We start from the raw sequence: 25,277 nt of genomic DNA, 5'->3' as shown, positions 1-25,277 counted from the left end.
AGAACCCTTCTGGTTCTCTTCCATTTTTGTATTCTCTTTGGACTTTTCTGGAAACCCATTGGCACAGTGCCAGGGTCAGACCAACCCATTCCCTAATAATCAAACTACCATTTTCTGCATCATTTCAGACTTTTTTTGGACTTTTAATTTCCTTACTTACATCTTTTGATGAAAAGTTAATTCTTGCTCAACTTACATATTCTCTTTCTCTCTATATATTTCTCTGTTCAGCTTTTAATGTCCAGCATTTTTTTTGGTGAAAAGCTTGTGCTCTTTAGAAACTCTCTCTCTCTCTCTCTCTCTTTCTCTCTCTTGAAACTCTGGCTATTGCTTCCTTTTTATTATGTTTATCAGTCATTTCTTGGCTAGGCTTATTACTCTTGGTAAGGTACTCCAATCAGTTCTGTATTCTTCTAGCTGTTCCAGATATGGAATGAGACCCAAACGTTTGATCAGCATCTTGAATAAAGCACATCATTTTGACTTCGAAGGATTTTTAAAAATCTCTATTACCTCCTAATCATAACATCTAACTGTCCTGATCTTAATGATGCTCAGGATTTGCCAGTTAACTCTTCTCTGTCTACCATTACTGTAGTATTAGATTAAAGAAATTTGGTGCATAATGTTTATTGTTTTGAAAGATCTTTTCAGCCACTGAATTTTTTCTCTTAGCTTCTAGTTTTTTTAGTGTCAAATTCAGCTATATTTCTTAGATTTGGATTTGGGTCAGATTTTGTCTTGTTTTGTCTTGTTTGTAATGGATTTGATTTCAGACAAGCATACGATTTCTGTAATTGAGAAACGCAAATTGAATTGTTTTATTTTTCTTCTCTAATCCATAGCATAGTTTTTAAAATTTTTCTTTTTTTTCTCTTTTGAAAGAGACTACGTTTTTGTCCCTCCTCCAACCCTTCTTTGTGAAGTTTAAGTTTTAAATGGTCAACCTTAAACTCGGATTTAAGGTGAAAACAAAAAGGTGGTTTATTTATGAAATTAAACTTGGAGATGAGCTCACACACATGTGAAATCACACCTACTCACACAGAATAGAAGGAAAGGAAACAGGTTGTAATTCAGAATAACTTATGAATTAATCATATGGATATTAATTCTTTTGATCTTTGTCTGAGTCCAGAACGTTAGTGCCTAGTGAAGCTTCTTTTCAGTAGGAGTTCATATTCAGGTGGATGCAGTTGGCTGAAGTTTCAGAATTCATTTTGAAGTTGAATATCTGCTCCATCATATTTTGTGTTGCAGCATTGTTTTCATTGTATGTGCATTGCACAAATGTGCATGAATTGAACATTGCACATGAGGTCAAAGGATTCACTTTGTAATCTTTGTAGCCAGCTTTGATCTATGACAGTGGCTCAAATGTAGTACTGCTGCAGTATGAAGGCATCATGACTGTTGGCAGGTTTCTGAGTGTTGAACTGCATGGGTTTCTATGTAAGATTGCAACTCAGTTAGGCTTTGAGGGAGTTCTGGTACAGGCAAATCTGACATGCAGTGTCCACAAAACAATATAATGGCGTTTTGTAATAGCATCCTGTGCCATGGAAATAGTGTGGTTAATCCTATTAAGGTAGTGCATTCACTCTGCTACTTCTCTCTGAAAAAAAGAATAAAATTTGGTTAGCTTTCACTTAATAAAGAAGGTCATTGAATTAATTTACATAACAATGGAATACAACCTGCAAGATGTTTGACAAGGTTCCCCATGGGAGATTGATTAGCAAGGTTAGATCTCACAGAGTATGGGGAGAACTAGCCATTTGGATACAGAACTGGCTCAAAGGTAGAAGAGAGAGGGTGGTGGTGGTGGAGAGTAGTTTTTCAGACTGGAGGCCTGTGACTAGTGGAGTGCCACAAGGATCGATGCTGAGTCCTCTACATTTTGTCATTTATATAAATAATTTGGATGCGAGCATAAGAGGTACAGTTAGTAAGTTTGCAGATGACACCAAAATTGGAGGTGTAGTGGACAGTGAAGAAGGTTACCTAGGATTACAACAGGATCTTGACCAGATGTACCAATGGGCTGAGAAGTGGCAGATGGAGTTTAATTCAGATAAATGCAAGGTGTTGCATTTTGGGAAAGCAAATCTTAGCAGGACGTATACACTTACGGGCGGCGTGGTGCCACAGTGGTTAGCACTGCTGCCCCACAGTGCCAGAGACCCGGGTTCAATTCCCGCCTCAGGCAACTATCTGTGTGGAGTTTGCACATTCTCCCCGTGTCTGTGTGGGTTTCCTCTGGGTGCTCCAGTTTCCTCCCACAGTCCAAAAATGTGCAGGTTAGGTGAATTCGCCATGCTAAATTGCCCATAGTGTTAGCTGAAGGGGTAAATGTAGGGGAATGGGTCTGTGTGGGTTGCTCTTCAGAGGGTCAGTGTGGACTTGTTGGGACGAAGGCCTGCTTCCACACTGTAAGTAATTTAATCTAATCTAATCTTAATGGTAAGGTCCTCAGGAGTGTTGCTGAACAAAGAGACCTTGGAGTGCAGGTTCATAGCTCCTTGAAAGTGGAGTCGCTGGTAGATAGGATAGTGAAGAAGGAGTTTGGTATGCTTTGCGTTATTGGTCTGAGTATTAAGTACAGGAATTGGGAGGTCATGTTGCGGCTGTACAGGACGTTGGTTGGGCCACTGTTGGAATATTGCGTGCAATTCTGGTCTCCTTCCTATTGGAAGGATGTTGTGAAACTTGAAAAGGTTCAGAAAAGATTTACAGGATGTTGCCAGGGTTGGAGGATTTGAGTTATCGGGAGAGGCTGAACAGGCTGGGGCATGGATAGGGTAAATAGATAAAGTCTTTTCCCTGGTGTGGGGGTGTCCAGAACTAGAGGTCATAAGTTTAGGGTGAGAGGGGAAAGATATAAAAGAGACCTAAGGGGCAACCTTTTCACACAGAGGGTGGTACGTGTACAGAATGAGCTGCCAGAGGAAGTGGTGGAGGCTGGTACAATTGCAACATTTAAGAGGCATTTGAATGGGTCTATGAATAGGAAGGATTTGGAGGATATGGACCGGGTGCTAGCAGGTGGGACTCGATTGAGTTGGGATATCTGGTCGGCATGGACGGGTTGGACCGAAGGGTCTCTTTCCATGCTGTACATCTCTATGATTCTATGACTCTATATTGAAAGCTCCACCTCCAGTTGTTTGCCAGATTTGCACTCCTTAAACAGAGAAAGACATCCAGGGTGTTCTGCTAATAATGCATGTTTCCTCAACGTGAATTCGAGATTGATGAATTCTGAACACTATTTGTAAAGTGTGAACTTTTAAAATGTATGTTGACTGTAGCAAGATTACATCACCAACACTTTAAAGTGCTGTTTCTAAAGTGCAATTTTTCTATAAAGCAGGGTTGCACAAGAACGCATCTATCCCTTTATAAATGAACTGACTGTAAAATGAGAGTAAGGTTACAATACCAGGCAGGGTAGGAGAGAAGTAAGAGTATGCTCACATATCTGTAACTTGTACTCAGAAAATACGCACTAAAAGGAGGAAGACTGGATCTGAGAATATTGCAGTCTCCAATGGTTTTAGTGTTTCAATAGGCCATGAGTTTGGCCTCAGCTATATACAGGTGTACTATGGGCACTATATTTTAGGAAAGCTGTGAAGGTATTAGAGAGTATACTAAAAATATTGACAAGTAGTTCCCGCAATAAGGTACTACACTTAGATGATGAATTGGAGAAGATGGGGCTGTTCTCCTGGAAGACAGGAAGATTAGGAGGAGAATTGATTATCTGTTCAGAATTATGAGGAGTAGGGTTTAGAATAAGTTGGGAGAAACTGTTCCAGTTGGCAGAAGGACAGAGAACAAGAGGCATCAATTTAAGATGATTCACAAAGAAAGCAATGGCAACATGAGATAAAAGCTTTTTCTCAACCATGATGAGGAGCTGGAATACATTGGCCCAAGAGTGCGCTGAAGGCAAATTCAATCAAAGCTTCAAAAAATGGCAGTTATTTGGAGAAAATAATTGTAGGACCATGGGTAAATGACAGATGACTGAGACTCAGTGGGTTACTTTTCCAGAGAGCTGGCATGGACACAATGGGTGCAGTGGCCTCCTTCTATGCTGTAAGCATTGCATAATTATCTGTTTCTCAATACATTAACTGCTTGTATGTTCTCAGTTGGGAGGCATGTTACTAAGAGACAAATCCCATAACATAACACATTAGTCTTTTACTTCAGCAATTTCTCAGAAAGATTCCAAAACCTACATTTTAAGGAGGAACTATTGAGTTAATTAAATCATGCTGAAATTTACCTTTAGTATGTTTAAATGATTTTGGTAGTGGGGATGTGGTAAATGCTATGCTGCAATGTCTGAAAGATTTTCACTTTTTGAACCCTCTTTCCTAAATGCCATGCAAAATGGGCAGACATGTATTTGACTCTTAAGCCCTTACTCTTGTCACCATGTAATGAAGAAAGTACAGAGTCATCTGAATTTGTCGATCAACTGCTTATAACTCCAGGGAGTTTCAAAGTGAGACGATAAACTCTGCAATCTTGCAGAAACATAGGAGCAAATGAACAAATTTATTACTTAAATGTTTAAATCCCACCCATTCACCAATTTGCTACATTGATTTTTTTTGCATATTATTTCAAATCAAGAAAATATATAGGGAACTAACAATTTCCAAACATTCAAATATGTATTGAAACTGGAAACTTTGGCTTGTGGTTTATGCATGACAACCAGAAGTGGTGACATTCAATTAAGGAAGAAAGCTCCTTCCCACGTACAATGATACATTAACTAATCTCAAAGCAAACTCTTAAGCATCTGGAACAAGTAACAGAATTTATACAAACCAACTTTGAAAAATTCTTTGATTTTATGAAAATGTAGCTATGATTTTCTCTACAAACAAAGCCATTCAATAGTGCCTGAATTAAACTGTGATCTTAGATATTTCTTTGAAACAATAAGGTAGCTTTTCAAAATTGCAAAACATCATTCTGCCTATTAATTTCAATGAAAATAGAAATCAGCAAGTTTCCATATGAAAGGCAGCAGATTCAAAATAGTTTTATGCACAGGCAGCAAGTTGAAAATTTACCACAATGTGTTACTTCATTGAACCTTTTAAATACAGTGCTTTAAATGTCAAAGCTGAATACAATGCAATTGATAATGCACTTCAAAATGTGACACTTTCTTTGTGAGGACACTGCAGTATTAGGTTCCAACCACTTTTATTTAAGAGCTATTCACAGTTGTTTTATGTTTAGCATGCAAACAGTATTGTTTCATTTCCATATTCCAGTTTCCATCTTCCTTGCACAGGTTTTAAAGCACGTATTTAATCCCTTCTTCCCCAATCTGTCTCTCCTCACCACCTAAGAGAACTCTCTCAACTCTTGTAAAAATTATGAGAATTTAAATACTGCCTTGTAACTCAGCATTCACTTCAGCAATTTTGCAGAACCCTATTTTGGAAATCTATCTGCTCTAGGCTTTCTGCACAAAAAATACTTAAGTTTAATTTATTACATAGTGTACTGAAAATAGTTCAAGTACTAGTCTAAATATTTACATTTTTGAACATTAAAGGATTGAACTGATATTATCCCAGAATTAGGTCTTCACCCATGAAACTTATCTTTTCAAAACCTCTGACTGATGGGAAATAAAAAGGTCAAGAATCAGCTTGATTTCAACTCATTTCAAATTAAACTATTTGTATAGGCCTTTTCTTGGATTAATATTTCTGGGTATAAAACTGCTGTTTTATGATAGGATGCTCTGTTTGTTGTATGTGTGTAATTGATTGTACCCTGAAATTGCAGTAAACAGAAATGGCAGCAAGTCCTAGCTGCCTGACTCCCTGCGTCAAGGTACAAAGAAAGATAAATTATTGGGCTCCTGTCGAGAAAGCATCAGTAATCTCCCAGGTATACTTATGAATTGAGGACTGTAAAATGCCACAAAGGCCCCTCAGCAGTCTCTAAAGCTAAAAGCTGGTATAAACATGAAGGCTAGCTATTACCTATAGGGCTACCTGAGTAGGATTGCCATTCAGTCCATATGGCTGCAGGTCCTTGTCCAGCAGTTGACACAAAACAATGGCCTGGGACATCCTGAGATTTTGTTGACAGTGAGCTTCACTGAATTGCAAATAACTGAATTGCAGAAACTGAGAGATCTCCTTCGACATGGTGGCTCTTGTCTTGCTCTTTCTCCCTCAGCAGGTGGAGCCTGTTGGCACAGTTTTTATCTTCACAGTTTTTGGGAGCAACTCGAGGAGAACAAGAAGAATGACAGGGTTGACCCATGCTGTGATCCTTTTGCATTCAGGAGATCGTTGATAACACTAAATTAAATTCCACGGTTCTATCGCTCTTCATCCATGACATCCTTCCCCAGTTCTAGATTAGCTCATAGAGGTCAGTCTTATACCTGGCCAAGACACCAACCAGCATGTGCTCTACATGATTCTCCATTGCTGTGTGGCATGAGAGGGCAGCTTTTAGCCACTAAAAGCATAGATGCTTGGTGGCGTCTGCAGCTGTTGAATTTCTCTCCTGTGCACAGTGATGGTCCTGACCTCATTTCACGTATCCCAAAAAAGGTGTTCATGTGGTCTTGGCCTGAAGCAGTTGCCAGGAGTTTGCCCCCACCAACTCTTCCAATTCACCACTCCAGGCCTCTCCAAATTACCTTTATGTTATGTGTGAGGATATGACATCTGCAATTTCATTGCTTGCAGTCCTAGTGATGATCTGCCTTTACCTAAAAGGAAGATGAGGCTTTGAATGCGTGCCCCTTGTTACATTAACTATTATAAATTTGAGAGGTCACCCAATTCCAATGAAGCCACAATGTACTTTCATGTAGTACTTCATGAGATCAAGTCACAATGAGCTACTCTTTTAAAGCAACTCTAAAACAAATCAAGACAAATGAGACCAAAATGACAGCCTTTAAAAGGATCTAAAGAAAATCCCGAATGAAACTTACAAATTTGAATTAAAATGTGTTCTTGGGGGTGAATAATTCGCTCTAGCCCCTAAGGGACTACAGAAATAGAGATAAACACAAAAGAAGAGCAGGTAGTTAGGCCAAATGACCACGTCATTTGGTCTCTGCCTGGACCTATTTTGCATATTAGGAGCTACATAGACATGCAACCTAAGAGTGAATTAAAGGCAAAGGTTAATATGGAATTATTACCCAAATGCTAATTTTTGGAGTAGCCCTTCAGTTGGCCTACATTCCAGCCATCAACTCTGTCCCCTTTCAGAAAAAAGTTATTTACTCTTCCCATTTTGGGTGTTGCCATATTGGTATTGAAAGCATATTGGTCAGTTGATTATTGAATGAAGTGGCGAGCTTCAGGATTTGCATTTGCTGCAGTGAATTGCTGGCTCCTGCTGTGACCCACAATATTACCCTCCATTCTTCACCTCTCACACATTTCCACAATCCCTTTACCCCAGTAATACTTCACCCTCACCCACACCCCCAACTTTCAATTGAACCCCTCACGCAACAATTAATGTCCCTGTTTCATTCCGGAATCCTTCACTATCAAGATGCTGATAACCTTGCCGGTCCTGTACCCACCCTTGATCATGGCGAGAGTGACTTCAACTTTTCTCTTGATTCACCCCACTTTCAAGACTGTCCAGTCACATTCCCTGCTCTAAATTGCATCCAATATTCAGTTGCCCCCTATGACTGTATCTATTCCCTCATTTCTCCAATATAACCAGGCCAGTCTCTGTGCATGAGCTGCGCAAGGCCTCAATGCCTTGGTCCTGGTTTATGTACGACTCACCACTTTGCTTGGCTATGGCCCAATTCCCGAATACACTTTGCTTATTTATGACATGATGTATCGCTTGAAAGGAACTTGCAAGATGCCTTGATTGACTAACCACAAGCCTGGACTTATTTTGCTTGACTTCCAGGACTGACTATGGCCTAATTCCCAGACTGAAATGACATTCCTCCCCAGATGTGAATTTAACCAACTGCCAGACTGTGACCAATGCCTCCAAACTAGAAATACTTCAGGTTTTGGACTGACTGTATTGGCACGTCTGTCTCTGGAGATCGTCTTCACACCACAAACCGTGCTCCTCCGTTCCTTTTCACACATTGCCATGCTCTTTATGTACAGAGGAGAAAGTGAGGACTGCAGATGCTGGAGATCAGAGCTTAAAAATGTGTTGCTGGAAAAGTGCAGCAGGTCAGGCAGCAGCAAAGGAACAGGAGAATCGACGTTTCAGGTATGCCCGAAGGGCTTATACCCAAAACGTCGATTCTCCTGTTCCTTTGATGCTGCCTGACCTGCTGCGCTTTTCCGGCAACACATTTTTAAGCTCTTTATGTACATACATTGTATTTGTCATATATGCTGCAGGAGCATACACCACTCTGATGTTTACATAGCACCATGCCTTTCAACAACATTTATTATCTGCCCCATTCCTGTTGACACTTAACAGTTCCCGACAGACACAAGCTGCTCTCTTGCCTTCAGCACCGAATAGTTACCCTTAGACAACCTGCTGTCTGATCCTTCACTCTAAGCAACCTTTCTGAAACAGAAGCTGATGAAGTTCTTCACTTGGACTCCATGATGGGCAAGGGTCACATCTAGTCTTGATCCCCGTGGACACATCTATTGCATGTGTAGAGTTTACAGCAAAAGCTAGGAAACCGAGCATTGACAAAATTTCGCTAGAGGCATTCAAAGCAAAGAACTCACCTAGACTAAAGAATGAAGACCAAGTCAACAGGCAAACTTACTACTAGAAGTCAAGTTCCTGAAGTGTCAATAATCACAACTGGGCAGAAGTTAATATTAGAAAGGTAAAGTTAATTCCAGTAAGTTTTTAGTTCATAATGCATAAATATGTGAGTACAAATATGTGAGAAAGTTGACTTAGTTCAAAGTTGAAAGGAGGAAATAATTACTAATATTTATCTCAGGAGTAAGATTTTGTGCTCTCACCCAATGAAGCCATCCGCCTGTTATTTTTCTCGTTACTTCATGGGGCAAAAAAATTCGAGTCCTCAGACTTTTGTTCTCACTTTTGAATTCATGTCTTTTCTCCTTTCTAGCTCTGAAATCAGATTCATTCACGTGTCCCTGAACAAAATGATCAGTTTTCCACCACTATCTTCCACTCATTCTTTGCTACATCCTCACCAGCAATTTTTATTACTGTACACAGGCCTGACCCTCCTCCCTTTTCCCTCTACTCTTGATCACTCAGCAATTGAACACAATTTTGTCTTTGAAATGATAACTTAAGCATAAACCACAGCGTATATTTTTTTAAATTCAAAGTTTAAAAAAAACTTTCATTATTCCCCAACACACTGTTAATATACAGAACATTTGCTTCTGTAAAATTAAATCCCAGAATGCTACATAGCTGGCTGTATTGAATTTGAAATACTTTTGCCAGAAAATGAATTAATCATACAAACAATGTTACATTGGTCTCCCTCAAATATATTTTGCAAGGCAGAAAATCAAGTACAAATGTATGACGCATTTAGTTTTCAAGTGGATCCTAGTTCAGAACAGATTGAGAGACCATTTGTCACTTTCTCCATAACAACATTTTTTTGAAAATGTTAGTCATAGATGTCAGGATATAAACATTAATTCTAAACGGTGCAAACATTAATTTTACTTACAACAGCATATATATCAGGTCATGCTGTTACTTCTTGTAAAGCAATGCAGTTTTTCTTTTAAATACTCTCTGCAGTTTTTGTACTGAAAATAAAAGAAAAAATTATAGACACAAATTTGATCTTTATGTTAGTATGTCAATGGAATATCATGAACTTTTGACATTTTCAAGCCAAACAAATTGAACTGCCTGCTTTTGGACAGAGATGGTATTTAAAGCAGTAGGATTGAAATACATGAATATGTAGTTTTCCTTCTGGAGAAAAATGCATAAAATATTACACATTGTAGCATTTTAAATATTAAACCATGGTAGAAAATCGGAATTTTTTTTATCGTGAACTATCAAGAATCCTGATCCAAATCAAGACCTAGGATTTCCAGTGCTTCCACCTAGTCATTAGGCATTACCAGGCTAGAAAGCTGGTTGGACATGTGTAGAATGCTTTTCTACTCCACCGTTCATATCTGTCACATAAGATTCAGCCATCCAGCTAGCAAGGGAGAAGAGGGGTAGTTCAGGTTTTTAGCTCCAAAATGTGGGACAGGATTCTGCCTATTTTAACCCAGGTGACTTTTTAGGTGAGTGCAAAAAAAACCCAATGGTGCTGTAAAATACAGGTCGTTCCATTATAATGCACATTTCGTCAACGCAAATTCGCTGTAATGCGATTGACGAATTGGGTACGCTGTTTCTACAGCGCAAACTTTTAAAGCATGTGTTGGCTGTAACATGATTACAGCACCAACACCTTAAGCGCTGTTTCTAAAGTGTGATTTTTCTATTACATGGGGTTGCACAAGAAAGCAACTATTGCATTATAGAAGAACTGACCATAAGTAATAAAAATATTGAAATCCCCAATCATCTCAGGGCCGTATGGAACTCACCAGATAAGAACACAATGGGAGTTGTTTGTTTACTGAAAATTAAGGAAGCCTTCAAGAGTGAAATTGCACATGAGAGATTGTTGCTCACAAAACTTCTACTGTGAATATATCCTCACTACTTGACAGGTGATTTCTAACTTCTTGGGAGTCAGTTTAACCCACCTGACCTCAATTGCATAATCTGCACTTACTTACTGCCAGCCTTCAGTTTTGAGGCTCTATACCCAGTATCTGATTTGGAACAAAAGGAGCAAAAATGTCAACACTAATAGCACTAGAACGATACCAGAAGCAGCGTCGGCTGCATTTTCCTTAACTACCTGCAACCCTAAAAGACAGAGGCGAACCATCAAGGCCATTTCAACAGGTCCAACCCCAGCTCTGCCGCTCATGAGAGTTTTGCATTCTTCTGCAAGGAATGAAAGCTTAAAGTTGTGGTTGTGGGAACTGTGTGGAGATAGGAAAGGACTGCATTTGTGGAGGGTGACAATGAAGCTTAGATATGAAGCAGCTCAAAGGTGAAGGCATGTGTCAGTATGGACACTCAGATGGGAATGTAAATAGGTACCCAGAGGGAGAAATTAGTGGAGTTGCAAGTTTAATAGATCTGAGGGCTGCTGTGCAGGAGAATGCTATGAATGTCAAACGTATTCAGCTTAACACCTATTATGTCATTTACCATTGCTGCCCACCTGAAATCCTTGAACTTCTTGGTTTGAGGGATCACAACTACTCATTTCTAAACTCTTTTTGAAATGAACTAACAATATTAAGTGGATTTTGTCCCATTAGTAACATCACTGAAAATTTTTGGCATCTGAACTTCAGTTAATTTTTCGACATCAACTATATCAGTTGCAAACCACTAGTATTGTATCAGCAGCCTGTACAACTAAACCATTAAACAAGACCATGGATCATCAAAATTTCTGAAATGACAATACAGATTTAATAATTGAAGCGTCAACTAAATCTCTTTCTCTTCTCTGAAAATGTGATTGTTTCTAATATGACTATTTTAAATTATTTTTACTGGTTTGTCTTTTGTCAGCATAGTTACTTTACCTGCAATAATAACATTAAAAATGGTTGCAAACTCAGATATGCAGATTTGTGCCATTTGCAGCATGAGAGGTGGTGATTAAAGAACTGTAAATTACTGGCTTGTTAACAAATTACATGTGCAATCAACAACAATAAAAACAAACTGCATTTATATAGGAGTTTTACACAGAGGAGTCCTTTAATATGATATTTCATACGGAGTACATTTGACTGGTATCAAATAGCTGGTTTCTTTAAACCAATGGTTCTTGAGCTTCTTTTTGTCTGAAGCACCCCTATTTAAATGGATTGCTAATAATAGACTCTCCTGTCTGAATAGTAATCTTTTACAATATCAGTTCCATTCATAATGTGAAATTGCTGCAGAAAATAAGCATTTTTATAAGTAAACAAGTATATTAAATGGAAAAGTATTTACTTACACATATCACTGAGATAGGTGTGCCCATCTATGCTCTGAGATGTTTGGCAGTGGCATTTGTAAACCCTTCCAAATAAAAGCCATCGTTTCTTGTTTCTCAGAGGAAAGTGCAAGGTTTCAAGGATATGATCTTTCAATACACCTGTAAAAATTCCATATACTTAAGAACAGAATTTGATTCACTTAGTTTGATAAAGCAGCTGCCAGCCAGCCAGAGAAATAGGACACCAGTTGAAGGATGATTTGAGACTAGTTTAATTGTTGATGCACCTCAAGATTTGACTCTGCACCAATTCAAGAAACTGAAATTCCATTAACGTTTGGAATCATTCCATGTGTACTTTGACCAAAAGACAGTGCATCTAAGCAGTGTAAGTCATAGAGATGTAAGCACGGAAACAGACCCTTTGGTCCAACTCATCCACGCTGACCAGATATCCTAAATTAATCTATTCTCATTTACCAGCACTTGGCCAATATCTCTCTAAATTCTTCCTATTCATATATCCATCCAGATGCTCTTTAAATGTTGTAATTGTACCAGCCTCCACCACTTCCTCTGGCAGTTCATTCCATACCCGCACCACCCTTTGCGTTAAAAAGTTGTCCCTTAAGTCTGTTTTAAATTTTTCCCCTCTCACCCTAAACCTATTTCTCTAGTTCTGGACTGCTCCACCTCAGTGAAATGATTTTGTCTATTTACCCTATCCATGCCCCTCATGATTTTGTGTTACTATCAAATTTTTTAATATTCAGTCTTAAATTTTGAGTGATCACTAATTGTCATTGAGTAGGTGGCGATGACCCATTAACTTGAACTGCTGCAATCCATATAGTTTTGGTGCATCATAGTGATGCAAAGGAAAGAATTCCATAACAAAGGCAAAATACTGTGGATGCTGAAAATCTGAAACAAACACAGCGAATGCTGGCAGCATCTGTGAACAGAGAAACAGAGTTAATGTTTTGAGTCGGGTATGACTTCTTCAGAACAAAGTTCTGAGATTTTGCCCCATTGACAGTGAGGAAATAGTGATAACATTCCAGATCAGGATGGTGTATGTTTCAGAGGAGATCTTGCAGATGAAAGTCACTGGTTTGGAAGATACTGTCAAAGGAGACTTGGCAGTTGCTGTAGTATATCCTATAGATGGTACACACAGCTTGCCAGTGGTAGAGGGACTGAATGTTTAAACTGGTGGATGAGGGTGTCAATCAAGCACACTGCTCTGTCCACAATGGCGTCAATCCTGCGTATGAAGAGCTGTTGGAACTGTAATTATACAAGCAAATGGAAAGTATCCCATCACACACCAAACAGTTGCCTTGTAGGTAGTGGACAAAGTTTTCATGAACATCTGTAGCTTGGGATCTGGTTGGATCATTGTTGGTTTGTTCACCGAGCTGGTAGGCTTGTTTGCAGACGTTTCAGCTGCTTTCTAAATGACATAATCAGTGCTGTGTTGCCTCCTGTACACAGTGCTATATTGTTCCGCTTTGAATTTATGTGGTTCTGTTTGAGCTGTTTCCAGTTGGTGCGGGGTTCTGGTTTTCCATTGCAGTTGTTTGTATATTGTTCCCATCCACAAACACCAACTAGCAACCAAATGACATGAGAAACTCTCCCTGATATCCACACACACGGACAACAAGAACCATAAGTTTGACTGGGACGACACGACGAAACTAGGACAAGCCAAATAAAAAACAGCAAGGGAATTCCTGGAAGCAAGGTACTTTTCCTCAGACTCCGCCATTGACCTGGACCCAATATACAGACCGCTGCAATGGAAAACCAGAATTGGCACCGACCAGAAACAGCTCAAACAGAAACACATAAACTCAAAGCGGAACAGTATAGCAGGGCTTCACAGGAGGCAACACTTCACTGATGATGTCATCTGGAAAAGGGACAAAATGTCTGCCAACAAACCTACTAGCTCAGCGAACAGACCAACAACAAATCCATAGTGGATAAACTTTGAAGAGTCAGGAGCCAAGTTACTCAGTGCAAAATTCCCTATCTCTGACTTTCAGTTGTAATTACAAGGCTGGTCGAGGTAGATTTTCGATCATTGGTAACTTCTAGGGTGTTGATGATGGTTTTAAGGATGATAATGCCATTGGACATCCAGAGGGAATGATCATGTTATCTCTTTTTGGAGATCATCATTGCCTGTCACTTGTGTGGTGAAAATGTCACATGCACCCAGCCAGTTCTTACTGCATGTGTGTACAGACTACTTCAGCATCTGAGAAGTTGCAAAGTCTGTTGAACACGGTATCAACCTCCCGACTTCTGACCTTGTTAGATGGAAGGCTATTGATGAAATTGCTGATGATGACAATGCTTAGGATTCTGCCATAAGGAACTCCTGCAACAATGGCTTGGGGCTGAGATTGGCTCTCAACAACCACAACCACCTTTCTTTTGATTTATAACTCCAAATTATGAAGATTTTCCTGAAATTCCCATCAATTCCAATTTTACTATGGCTCCTTGATGCAACAAATGCTTCTGTATGTACAGAGCAATCGCTGTTACCTCATGCAATGCAGTGTGAAGCCACAATACAAGCTCAATTCCTGTGTTGGCTGAGCTTATCATGAAGATCCCTCTTTCTAAAGGTCCCTCTGGCCTTGCCTGAAGCACAGTGATCCTGAGGTTAAACACCACTAATCATCTTTCTCTAATAGGAGAATGGGGCTATGGCAAGTTTACTTTTGAAATTCTACTCTTCTTAGGCCAAGGCTTTAACGAAGCTAAAGACAAGTACCCTGGCAGAACTAAGTCTAAGCAGCTTATGCTGAGTAAATGTCAGTTGTTAGAACCGTTGATTGCGTATCGCAACACATTGAGAGTAGACTAATGCAGATTCAATTTGTCCTACATTTTGTGGACAGGACATATATTAGCAATTTTGCACTTTGTTGGGTAGGCAGAAGTTTTGCAGCTATTTTGAATTAGTTTGGCTAAGGATGTGGCTTGTTTTGTAGCATAAATCTTCAAAAGAACCAGATTGTTATTTTTCCGACAATTGGCAATGGATTTTATAGCCATGATTAGATTCTTAATTCCAGCTACTTTATTGAATTCAAATGCTTCCATGATGTGCTTTCAACCCAGGCTCCCAGAACATTGTCTGAGTTTCTGGATTAAAAATGTAGCAAGTACTGCAAGACGATTGCCTCGCTTAAATAATTTTGCTGCTATTGATGATTGTCCAGAGCATCTCAAGGAAACCCAGTTTTGAACTGCTACAACTGTTCTAAGTCTATCCAACATTGTATGACAGTGGTACTCCATAAACTATTTGGGGGTACCCTCACTGTGAAGATGAGAATTCATCTGAACAGAGACTGCACTGGTCACTCCTGCTGATATTGTTATTGTGGGAGGCATCTGCAATAGTTAGGTTAGTGAGGATGAGGTCAAATAAGTTTCTTCCCTTTTGTTGGTTCAATTACTATCTGCTACAAGTCCAGTCATGGTGGATATGTCCTTCAAAACTCAGTCAACTCAATCATTCTGGATCCTTCCAAGCTACTCTTTGTGATGAACGTTGAAGGTCCCCATTCATGATACATTCACTGCCCTTGCAATGCTCAGTGCTTCTCCTCAGTGATATTCAACTGATTCAGCAACTGAGGGAGCTGGTAGCAACATGGGTTTATACCTCTGATAGTGACAGCTCAGGAGGTCATATACCAACTACCTGCAAGGCCAGATTTATAGAGTCATAGAGGTGTACAGCACTGAAAGAGACCCTTCGGTCCAACTCATCCATGCTGACCAGATATCCTTAAATAAATCTAGTCTCATTTGCCAGCATTTGGCCCATATCCCTCTAAATCCTTTCTATTTATCCAGATGCCTTTTAAATGTTGTATTTGTACCAGTCTCCACCACTTCCTCTGACAGCTCATTCCATACTAGCAGCACGCTCTGCGCAAAAAGTTACCCTTTATGTCCCTTTTAAATCTTTTCTCTCTCACCTTAAACCTATGCCTTCTAGATTTGGACTCCCCCATCCAAGGGAAAAAGCCTTGACTATTTACCCTATCTATGCCCCTCTTACTTTATAAATCTCTGTAAGGTCACCCCTCAGCCTCTAACATTCCAAGGAAAATAGTCTCAGCCTATTCAGTCGCTCCCTATAGCTCAACTCTTTCACATTATATGACAAACTCTGAAAAGTCTCTACAAACCTACTGGTATGCATGGACCTCCATTTGAAAACTACTGAATTGTGTTTGTTATTTTAATGTTGTGTTAAATTGTATGGAGTTAGCTTTTGTTGGCCTTTCTTCCATTGTTCTTCAGCAATTCTTGTAGGAGTCCATTAGAAGTGTTCTGTAAAGGGACAGTACTTGGATCAACTTGGTTCAATGAGGAGAGTAGGAGAATATACCAGGAGCAGCTCCAGCCTATGATAAATGGGGTACCAAACTAGTGAAGCACTAGACCATTTAAATGTTAAAAAAAGCAGTTTTCATGTGAAGTACAAATCTTCAAATCAGGAAAACTTAATTTGCTATTTTAGGGGTCAGGCTTCTCCCCATTTCTAATGATATGCATGAGAGTGGAAATTGCTACATTGTGGGTCCTATTCTGCTCACCATGACAGGATAAATATAAGACTGCACAACAGTTCATGTGATCCATTGAGTGATATTTCCTACAGAGAGTCCATCAAGGGTTGTGTAGCGAAGTCCAGGCAGAGATGTAACCTGAACATAAATTGATTTTGTTTATCAAGGCAATCTATGTTTAGTCTCGTTAACCAGACTCCTAAGAGGAGAACTGCAGAGAACACAGAACCTTTTGTCAGCTGGATGAGCATTATTAGGATTCACCCATGGTGAGGTGGATGCTTATCAATCTCATGGGAAATAGGTATCATTTCACTGACTGCACTCAATTTCTCAAAATCAGGACTGGAAGAAATCATCAGTCCCAATCCAGTGTAACACCATTAATTACTATTACAAGAGGTCCCAATTTACAAACATCCAACTTACAACCAATCCCATCTGGGAGATGTAATTTTAAAGATCTGATATATACAAATGTTTTCTGCACCTACAAGTGGCTATTTTACATTTCCACATTATGTTCCAACTTCCGTACAAATCAACTTGCGAATGGACTCAAGAATGGACCTGTTCACAGCCCATGGACAGCCTGTATGTATTATAATTGGTGTATGTAATGTTGGGACAGTACTACTGTTAGAGATCAATCATGTCACACTTGTGAGTATTCAGCCAGTGCTCATGGACTTGTTTATACTTGTTTGAACTTGTACAGAGTCCACAGCTTTGGAATAAACTTCCCCACTGGGTTGCTGTTATGAAAAGTTCATATATTGTTGGTTCTGACTGGAACCTAGTAACTGCGTAGTACAGAATAATTATGACACAGATTTCCAAGCCTGGTATGTCTGCAGTTTTACAAGTATAAGATCATTTATTATGAATGACATTGTGATAAACTATTTAAGATAGAAATGTTAAATATCATCCACACTAATTCTGATTGGATTGTGTAATAAGTAATAATTATTGTATATTCAATACACTATTACTAAAACATAACTTTCTTTTCTAACTTCCAGTTGTTTTCTGCTGGAAAAATTGCAGGAACTCAAATTGGTCATTTGAAATCCAAATACATTCTATTGCATGAAGCTTTAAGAAGGTACAGCACTAAATGATAATTATTAATGATTGATTGTTGCATTGGTAATCATTTTTCATTGAAAACCTGCGTGTCCTTAGGGAAATTATTTTATGATATGCTAAATTCATCAATAACAAATGTTTTACTTAGAAATGTTATTTGGATTTGATTTTTTTTCTCTGGCAACTCCACCAATTTTTTTGAGGGGATCAAAGTGAGATAGGTACTTCCCTCTCCTTCCAAGTCTGTGCTGACCTATCATTAATCCAGGGAACTGAGCTATTTGACTAGAATGAGTGCGCTGTCTCATTGTAAAGTTAGAAGTCAGAGCCATAATGTGCCATTCCAGAAAAGAGTTCCTATGAACCAAACCACTAGGGACCAAAACCACTAGGGAAAGAAATATATCCATTTCCTCTCAGAAAACAAGAAATAATCTGGGTTTTCACCAGAGTATCCATCTGTTGATTACATGAGACAGAAAATAAATTTCCAGCCATCCAAGACCAATTTACGATAGTAATCATGCTTTCCTGAAGACAGAATTGAACACTTACTGGATATATCAATTTGAACTGGAGTGAATATTTTGGCTGGTATTGTTGGCTTTCAACATATCCAAAGATGTGCAGGTCAGGTGAATTGGCTCTACTAAATTGTCCATAGTATTAGGTATATTAGTCAGAGAGGAATGGATCTGGGTGGGTTACTCTTCGGAGGGTTGGTGTGGACTTGTTGGGCCGAAGGGCCTGTTTTGACACTGTAGGGAATCTAATATCTCAGCAAAGATCAGAAGCACTGAATCCCTCTGGCTTGTCCCAATCTGCTCTGGCAACAGTAACATTAGCAACATCAATTATTCTGTGCCCAATCTGACAGGTTTCTGTCACCTGCCCATTTACTTCCTCCCTCCTCAGTATCCAAGGGCCCAGACGTACCTTGCAGGTGAAGCAGCACTTTATTTGCACCTCACAATCAAGTTGCTACATTTGCTGCTCACAATGTAGTCTCCTCTACATGGGGGAAACGAAAAAGACTCTGAGACGGTGCACAAAAAAGATCCTGAGCTTCCAGTTGCCTGCCACTTTAACACACCACCCTATTTCCTGGCCAACTTCTCTCTGACAGGCTTGCAGCAGTACCTCAGTGAAGCTTAGTGCAAGCTGGAAGAACAACACCTCATTTCCGCTTGGGGACCCTTTACACCTCAATATCGAATTCAACAATTTTAGGGCCTGAACTCCTGTATGTCCTAGCCCCTCACCAACACACCAGTCTTGTCATCACATAGGAAGAAGTGGGTACTGCAGATGCTGGAGATTAGAGTCAAGATTAGAATGGTGCTGGAAAAGCACAGCAGGTCAGGCAGCATCCAAGGAGCAGGAAAATCGATGTTTCAGGCAAAAGCCCTTCAACAAGATTCTGGATGAAGGGCTTTTGCCTGAAACATCGATTTTTCTGCTTCTCAGATGCTGCCTGGCCTGCTGTGTTTTTCCAGCACCATTCTATCTTGTCATCACATAGTCTGCCATTACACACTATCTGTTGTTAGCCACTAAATGTTTCCATTAACAGCTATTCACCCTCCCAGCCAGATTGTTATTGACTCCTTTGTCTGTCCAACTGTTCTTCTCACTTTGGGCTCTGTCCCTACCTATCGTTTACTCTTTACCCCTCCCCCACTCTACCCACTGCATATGAACAGACATTTTCCTACCTACCATCAGTTCTGAGGAAGGGCCGCTGGACCCGAAACGTTAACTTTGAATTCTCTTCACAGATGTTGCCAGATCTGCTGAGCTTTTCCAGCAACTTATGTTTTGATACTATCTCACTGAAGCTGGCAACTAAGGAAGGGCACTGGCACTCACCCACACTGCTAGGTTGCCACAGATGTAGGGCATCATAGAGTGCACCAGGCAGCAGCAAATCAAACAGGTCTTATCACAGTTTTCTGGAAGTAATTATGACAAATTCATAATGCATAATTCTCATAGAATCCTCTATTTGACCCAGAACATGGTAGACTGGCTATGCCCTCAATGTCAGGAACTCAAGTACAGATGCAGGGTGCTGATATAATGAGATACCTGCGTTACCTTAAGTCTTGACTGAGCAAACCTGTGGCTTCTTGAAACAACAGTTACAGACTGGACAGATCAAGAATGGACCTTCACTATAGCCCAAAGCAAATTCAAGATTCATAATCATTTGTGGAGGAGGAGATGCCTTGAAGTTTCATGATATTAAATTCCAAGAAAGACCAAGAGGCCAAAGTGTTAAACAGCAGGGACTTCATTGTGGAAGTGTTCACTCTACAGGCAGCAAAGTTGAGTAAGGTGTTTTCCCACACAATATGACAGATGATGTCATCATTATATTACATCAGCCTCATAAAGTGATAGTCCACCATACTTACATAAATTCACATTACATGAAGTGGAAGAAGTGGAGAGGGAGTTGAAGAAAGAGATGGGGAACCAGAAGAATTAAAAGAAAACTTGATTCACTAGTATTGTGAGCTACCAAGTTGTGAAACAGCATATTATGTAGGAGTTACTATATTATGTCTTTCGCAACATCACCAACACTCCCTCCTTTCATTTGACAACATTCCTGAAATCATCAATATTAGAGCCCTCCAGAAGAAAACATTTGAGCCTATGTGTGCTTACTACTGTAAAACTCTCAGAAGGATTTCTTTGACGATTAATTTTGTGTGGAAATTTCTTCACAGATTCTCCTGATTGGCCTTTAGAACTTTGATACATGATTAATTGAAACCACATTTACATGCCCAAATTAGGGTTTTCTTGATCATCTGCTGAAGTTACATCCATCAAACAAGATAATCCCCAATAATCCGGGGAGACTATATTATTGAATGGCAAGAAGGTATTAGTTTATCAAAAAACATATACGCATTCTAAATGTTTACTGTCAGGATTCAAGATTTCGATATGTCTATCTAATATGGTGAGATCCATCAAAGTCTCCTGGATCAATTAACAGGGCTGTAGGCAAACAGCACAGTCCCCAAGTTAGGGTTCTTTCTGGAAATGACTTAAAAAGCATCAGAATTTACAGCTTGTCATCTGATAAACAGAGACCAAGGTTCTTATTGCAACTTACGTTTTCTTCATAGTGCAAATTACTGGATTTTTAAATTAGCAGCTGGTGTATTATCAGTTCTATTTCAATTAATACCTATTTCCGTTCAGAAATCTGAAATATTAGAACATAGAACATAGAAAAATACAGCGCAGTACAGGCCCTTTGGCCCTCGATGTTGCGCCGATCCAAGCCCACCTAACCTACACTAGCCCACTATCCTCCATATGCCTATCCAATGCCCGTTTAAATGCCCATTCTGTGTAACTTCCCAGATAGTTAAGTAAATTCTATAATTTGTCTTTGTTTATGTTTTTCTAAATTATTTCTGTAATATACTTTAAGTAATGGGCTTATAACTGCCTTATAACTGGAAGAACTTATTTGTATTTTCAGGACGCAGGAGTCTGAGGTTAAGTTATTACAGGATGCCAAGTTGTTTACTGCTGAATTGGAGCGCCAAAGGCAAGAGTTGGAAAAAGCTGATCAGTTTCCTGACAGCTATGATACAGAGGTCAACAAACTAAGACAGCAGCTGCTTCATTGTCAGAATGAATTGAACCAGACAGAAGAGCGTATTTCTCGGCAGAAACACAGAACTGTATAGTAAGGAGCCATATTATCTACATCATTTTATTTCGTAGCATTATCACATGTAATACAGTCTTCCACATAAAATATTGATAAATAACATATATACAATAAAGCATTTGGAATTATGTCAAGATCTGTGAACATAGACTGGGATTAATCACACTTTTGGATTAGAAGGAATTACACAATTATGACCTATCAATTAGATTGTTGAAGAAAAATAAATATTGGCCTTATCTGTTTATAGTGAAGATCTTTTACATTATTGAAACAGTAATATTTACAATATTTTGGATACAGCTAGTACTTTCTCAGCTAGAGAGCACAAAATAAGAAAATGTAAGTAATGTCTGTGGAAGTACACAATCTATGTATTGCACATGTCAATTTGGTTACTATTAGGCAGTAAAATGACAAAATAATTTCTCAAACACCATTTTTTGTTGAAATAAAAACACAAGTCTGTTGAAATACCGAGCAGAGGCATAAAGAGTTAAACTTATCCATGATAATTCACAACAGTACTCACCCCTTTCGTACATCAAAGAACATAAAGCAACTTCTTTTCCACTTGAGGCTACTCTTATTATTGTAAACACCCAAATGTTTCTATGCTGATACATCACCTAGCTTTTCTCCATTCTTAGCATAATTATGCATAAGAAATTACTTAGACTAGGTCTATTAGCTTAAGTTGTATTTTTCTTTTATTTATTACCTTATCTCACTTGTGAATCAATTCAAGATTTACCTCCTCAAGTTTCTTTTTTAATTTGGAAGCACTAATGCAAGAGTCATAGAGGATTCCAGCTCAGAAAAAGGCCCTTTAGCATATTGAGTACGCACCGATTAAAAATAACACCTAGCTATTCTAATTCCTTTTTTCAGCACTTGGTCCATAGCCTGTGTGCCTTGCATCACAGTGCACATCTAAACACCTCTTAAACGTTTGAAGGTTTCTGCCTCTGTCACTCTTACAGGCAGTTAGTTCCATGTTCACACCAGCCTCTGGATGCTTAAAAAAAAAGTCCTCACATCCTGTAAATCTCCTCCCCCTTATCTTAAATCTATGTCCCCCGCTCATTGATCCCTCCACTAAGAGAAAAGATTTCTTTCTGTTTACCCTATCAACGCACCTCATAATTTTATAAATCTCAAACATGTTTCTTCTCAGTCTTCTCTGCGCCAAGGAGAACAATTTATCTATAGATCTAAAACTCTCCAGTCCAGGCAACATCCAACATCACCTCTGCACTGTCTCTACTGCAGTTATATCCTTCTTATAATTTAGATTCCAAAACTGCACCCAGTACTCTAGCTATGGCCTAAACAATGTTTTACACAGTTCCAGCATAACTTCCCAGCTCCTAAACTCTATGCCTTGGCTAATAAAGGCAAGAATCACGAAGACGTTCTTAACCATTTTATCTCCCTGTCCTACTACCTTAAGGGATCAGTGGACATGGACACCAAAGTCCACCTGATTTCCAGGGTCCTACTGTTCTATATTCCCCTGCCTTGTTTGAATTTCCCAAATGCATCACCTTACACTTACAGAGTCATAGAGTCACAGAGATGTACAGCATGGAAACAGACCTTACGGTCCAACCCGTCCATGCCAACCAGATATCCCAACCCAATCTAGTCCCACCTGCCAGCACCCGAGGTCACCCCTCAGCCTCCGACACTCCAGGGAAAACAGCCCCAGCCTGTTCAGCCTCTCCCCATAGCTCAAATCCTCCAACCCTGGCAACATCCTTGTACATCTTTTCTGAACCCTTTCAAGTTTCACAACATCTTTCCGATAGGAAGGAGACCAGAATTGCATGCAATATTCCAACAGTGGCCTAACCAATGTCCTGTACAGCCACAATATGACCTCCCAACACCTGTACTCAGTACTCTGACCAATAAAGGAAAGCATACCAAACGCTTTCTTCACTATCCTATCTACCTGCGACTCCACTTTCAGGAAGCTAAGAACCTGCACACCAAGGTCTCTTTGTTCAGCAGCACTCCCTAGGACCTTACCATTAAGTGTATAAGTCCTGCTAAGATTTGCATTCTCAATATGCAGCACTTCGCATTTGTCTGAATTAAATTCCATCTGCCACTTCTCAGCCCATTGGCCCATCTGCTCCAGATCCTGTTGTAATCTGAGGTAACCCTCTTCACTGTCCACTCCAACTCCAATTTTGGTGTCATCTGCAAACTTACTAACTGTACCTTTTATGCTCACATCCAAATCATTTATGTAAATGACAAAAAGTAGAGGACCCAGCACTGATCCTTGTGGCACTCCAATGGTCACAGGGCTCTGAATTTCCCACTGATCAGCCCATCTATGTCCTCCTGTAATCTAAGACTGTCTTCACTATTTACTACACCACTAATCTGCAAACATATTAATCAAACCTCCTACATTCAAGTCTAAATCATTTATATAAGTCATAATCCTTTTGGGACCGCACTGGGCATAGTCACGGAGAATTGCCTCGACCATCATCTTCTGATTCCTGCCATTCAGCCAGTTCTAGAGCTAATCAGCCCTTGGATTCCAGGGCCTGTAACCTTTGCTGTCAGTCTCCTATCAGGACCTTATCAGAAGCCTTGCTGAAATCCAAGTAGACTACATCAAATACATTGCCTTCAGCTACACACCTGATCATCTCTTCAAAAAAATTCAATCAGGTTGGTCAGACATGACCTCCCATTGAAAAAAAACATGTTGACCATTCTTGATTAATCTCTGCCTCTCCAAGTACAAATTAATTCTGTCCCTCAGAATTGCTACCAATAGTTTCCCAACTACTGAGCTTAAACTGACCGGCTTGTAGTTTCTCAATTCATTCTTTCCACCTTTCTTGTATGACATTGGCTATCCTCCTGTCTTCAGGCACCTCCCCTGTGATCAGAAAGGAATTGAAAATTATTGCCAATGTCCCTTCCTATTTTCTCCCTTGTCTGACTCAACTGCCTGGGATACATTTCATCTGGCCCTGGAGATACATCTACTTAGAAGCCTGCCAAACCACTTAAAATCTCCTCTCTGTCCATGCTAATTTCTTTAATTGTATCACTATCTTTCTCTCTGATTTCTATACCCATATCATCCTTCTCACTAGTAAATGCCAACACAAATTATTAATTTAGAACCCTACCTACATCCTCCTGCTTCATTCCCATGTTACCACTGTGGTCCTTAATGAGCTCTACTCTTTCCTTAGTTATCCTTTGCCATCAATGTACTTGTCCATTGTTTCCACCTGTTTACTGTCTAGTAGTAACTAATTATTCTGTCTTCTCAGAGGTCCAATCTCTAGTTTAATTCTCTTTACCAAGAAATCGAAATGTTCTTTTAATATCTTATTAAATTCTTCCCACAGACTCCAAAATTTCTCTCCTTATTCCTCTTACTTTGATAGATTTTCAGCTCATTGCCCAGGCAGATAATTCTGCCAATTTTATTGTGTTTTTTTTCCCAGCAACATGTAACTAGGCAACAAATCAACAATCTATCAAGAGCTAACCATGCATAGGAGTAAACAAAGGGGAATTTCTTCCAACTACAAAGAGCATATTTGTTAAAAAGTATAATAAACGGTCAAGGGAAGGTCAAAAAATTGGATTAATTTCAAACTACATATTTAGTTGATGCGCAACATTTTGAATGTTCCATGTTTGTCAGTAGGAAATGTTATGACTTGGACTGTAAAAAGATTTAGTGCCTAGTGAATAGATACAAATGTCTGAAGTAATAAAAGATTATAGATGATGTTCTCCAAATGGCAAAGGCAGTGTGTAACTGAATCATAAG

General features: G+C 39.4%; 1 protein-coding gene and 1 long non-coding RNA gene across 6 annotated transcripts in view; one reads left to right on the top strand and one right to left on the bottom strand.

Annotated features, from left to right (window-relative positions):
• The window catches only part of ccdc146 (coiled-coil domain containing 146), a 145,562-nt gene that overhangs the window by 17,573 nt on the left and 102,712 nt on the right, over nucleotides 1-25,277 (top strand). For all 5 annotated transcript variants that reach the window (XM_043713819.1, XM_043713818.1, XM_043713820.1 and 2 more), the window contains 2 exons: nucleotides 17,691-17,773; nucleotides 21,263-21,472. In XM_043713819.1, coding sequence (XP_043569754.1) covers nucleotides 17,691-17,773; nucleotides 21,263-21,472 — 293 coding nt within the window. The remainder of the gene's footprint in view (nucleotides 1-17,690; nucleotides 17,774-21,262; nucleotides 21,473-25,277) is intronic.
• On the bottom strand, nucleotides 208-25,178 carry LOC122561737. The gene is made up of 4 exons (XR_006315097.1): nucleotides 24,622-25,178; nucleotides 12,074-12,214; nucleotides 9,698-9,779; nucleotides 208-1,615 (listed from the first exon to the last, which is right to left on the bottom strand). It is a non-coding gene; the product is annotated as an uncharacterized LOC122561737 (long non-coding RNA).

This window comes from Chiloscyllium plagiosum, chromosome 23 (assembly GCF_004010195.1).
Source record: "Chiloscyllium plagiosum isolate BGI_BamShark_2017 chromosome 23, ASM401019v2, whole genome shotgun sequence".
NCBI lineage: Eukaryota > Metazoa > Chordata > Chondrichthyes > Orectolobiformes > Hemiscylliidae > Chiloscyllium > Chiloscyllium plagiosum.
This window is presented reverse-complemented; position numbering and strand designations above follow the sequence as displayed.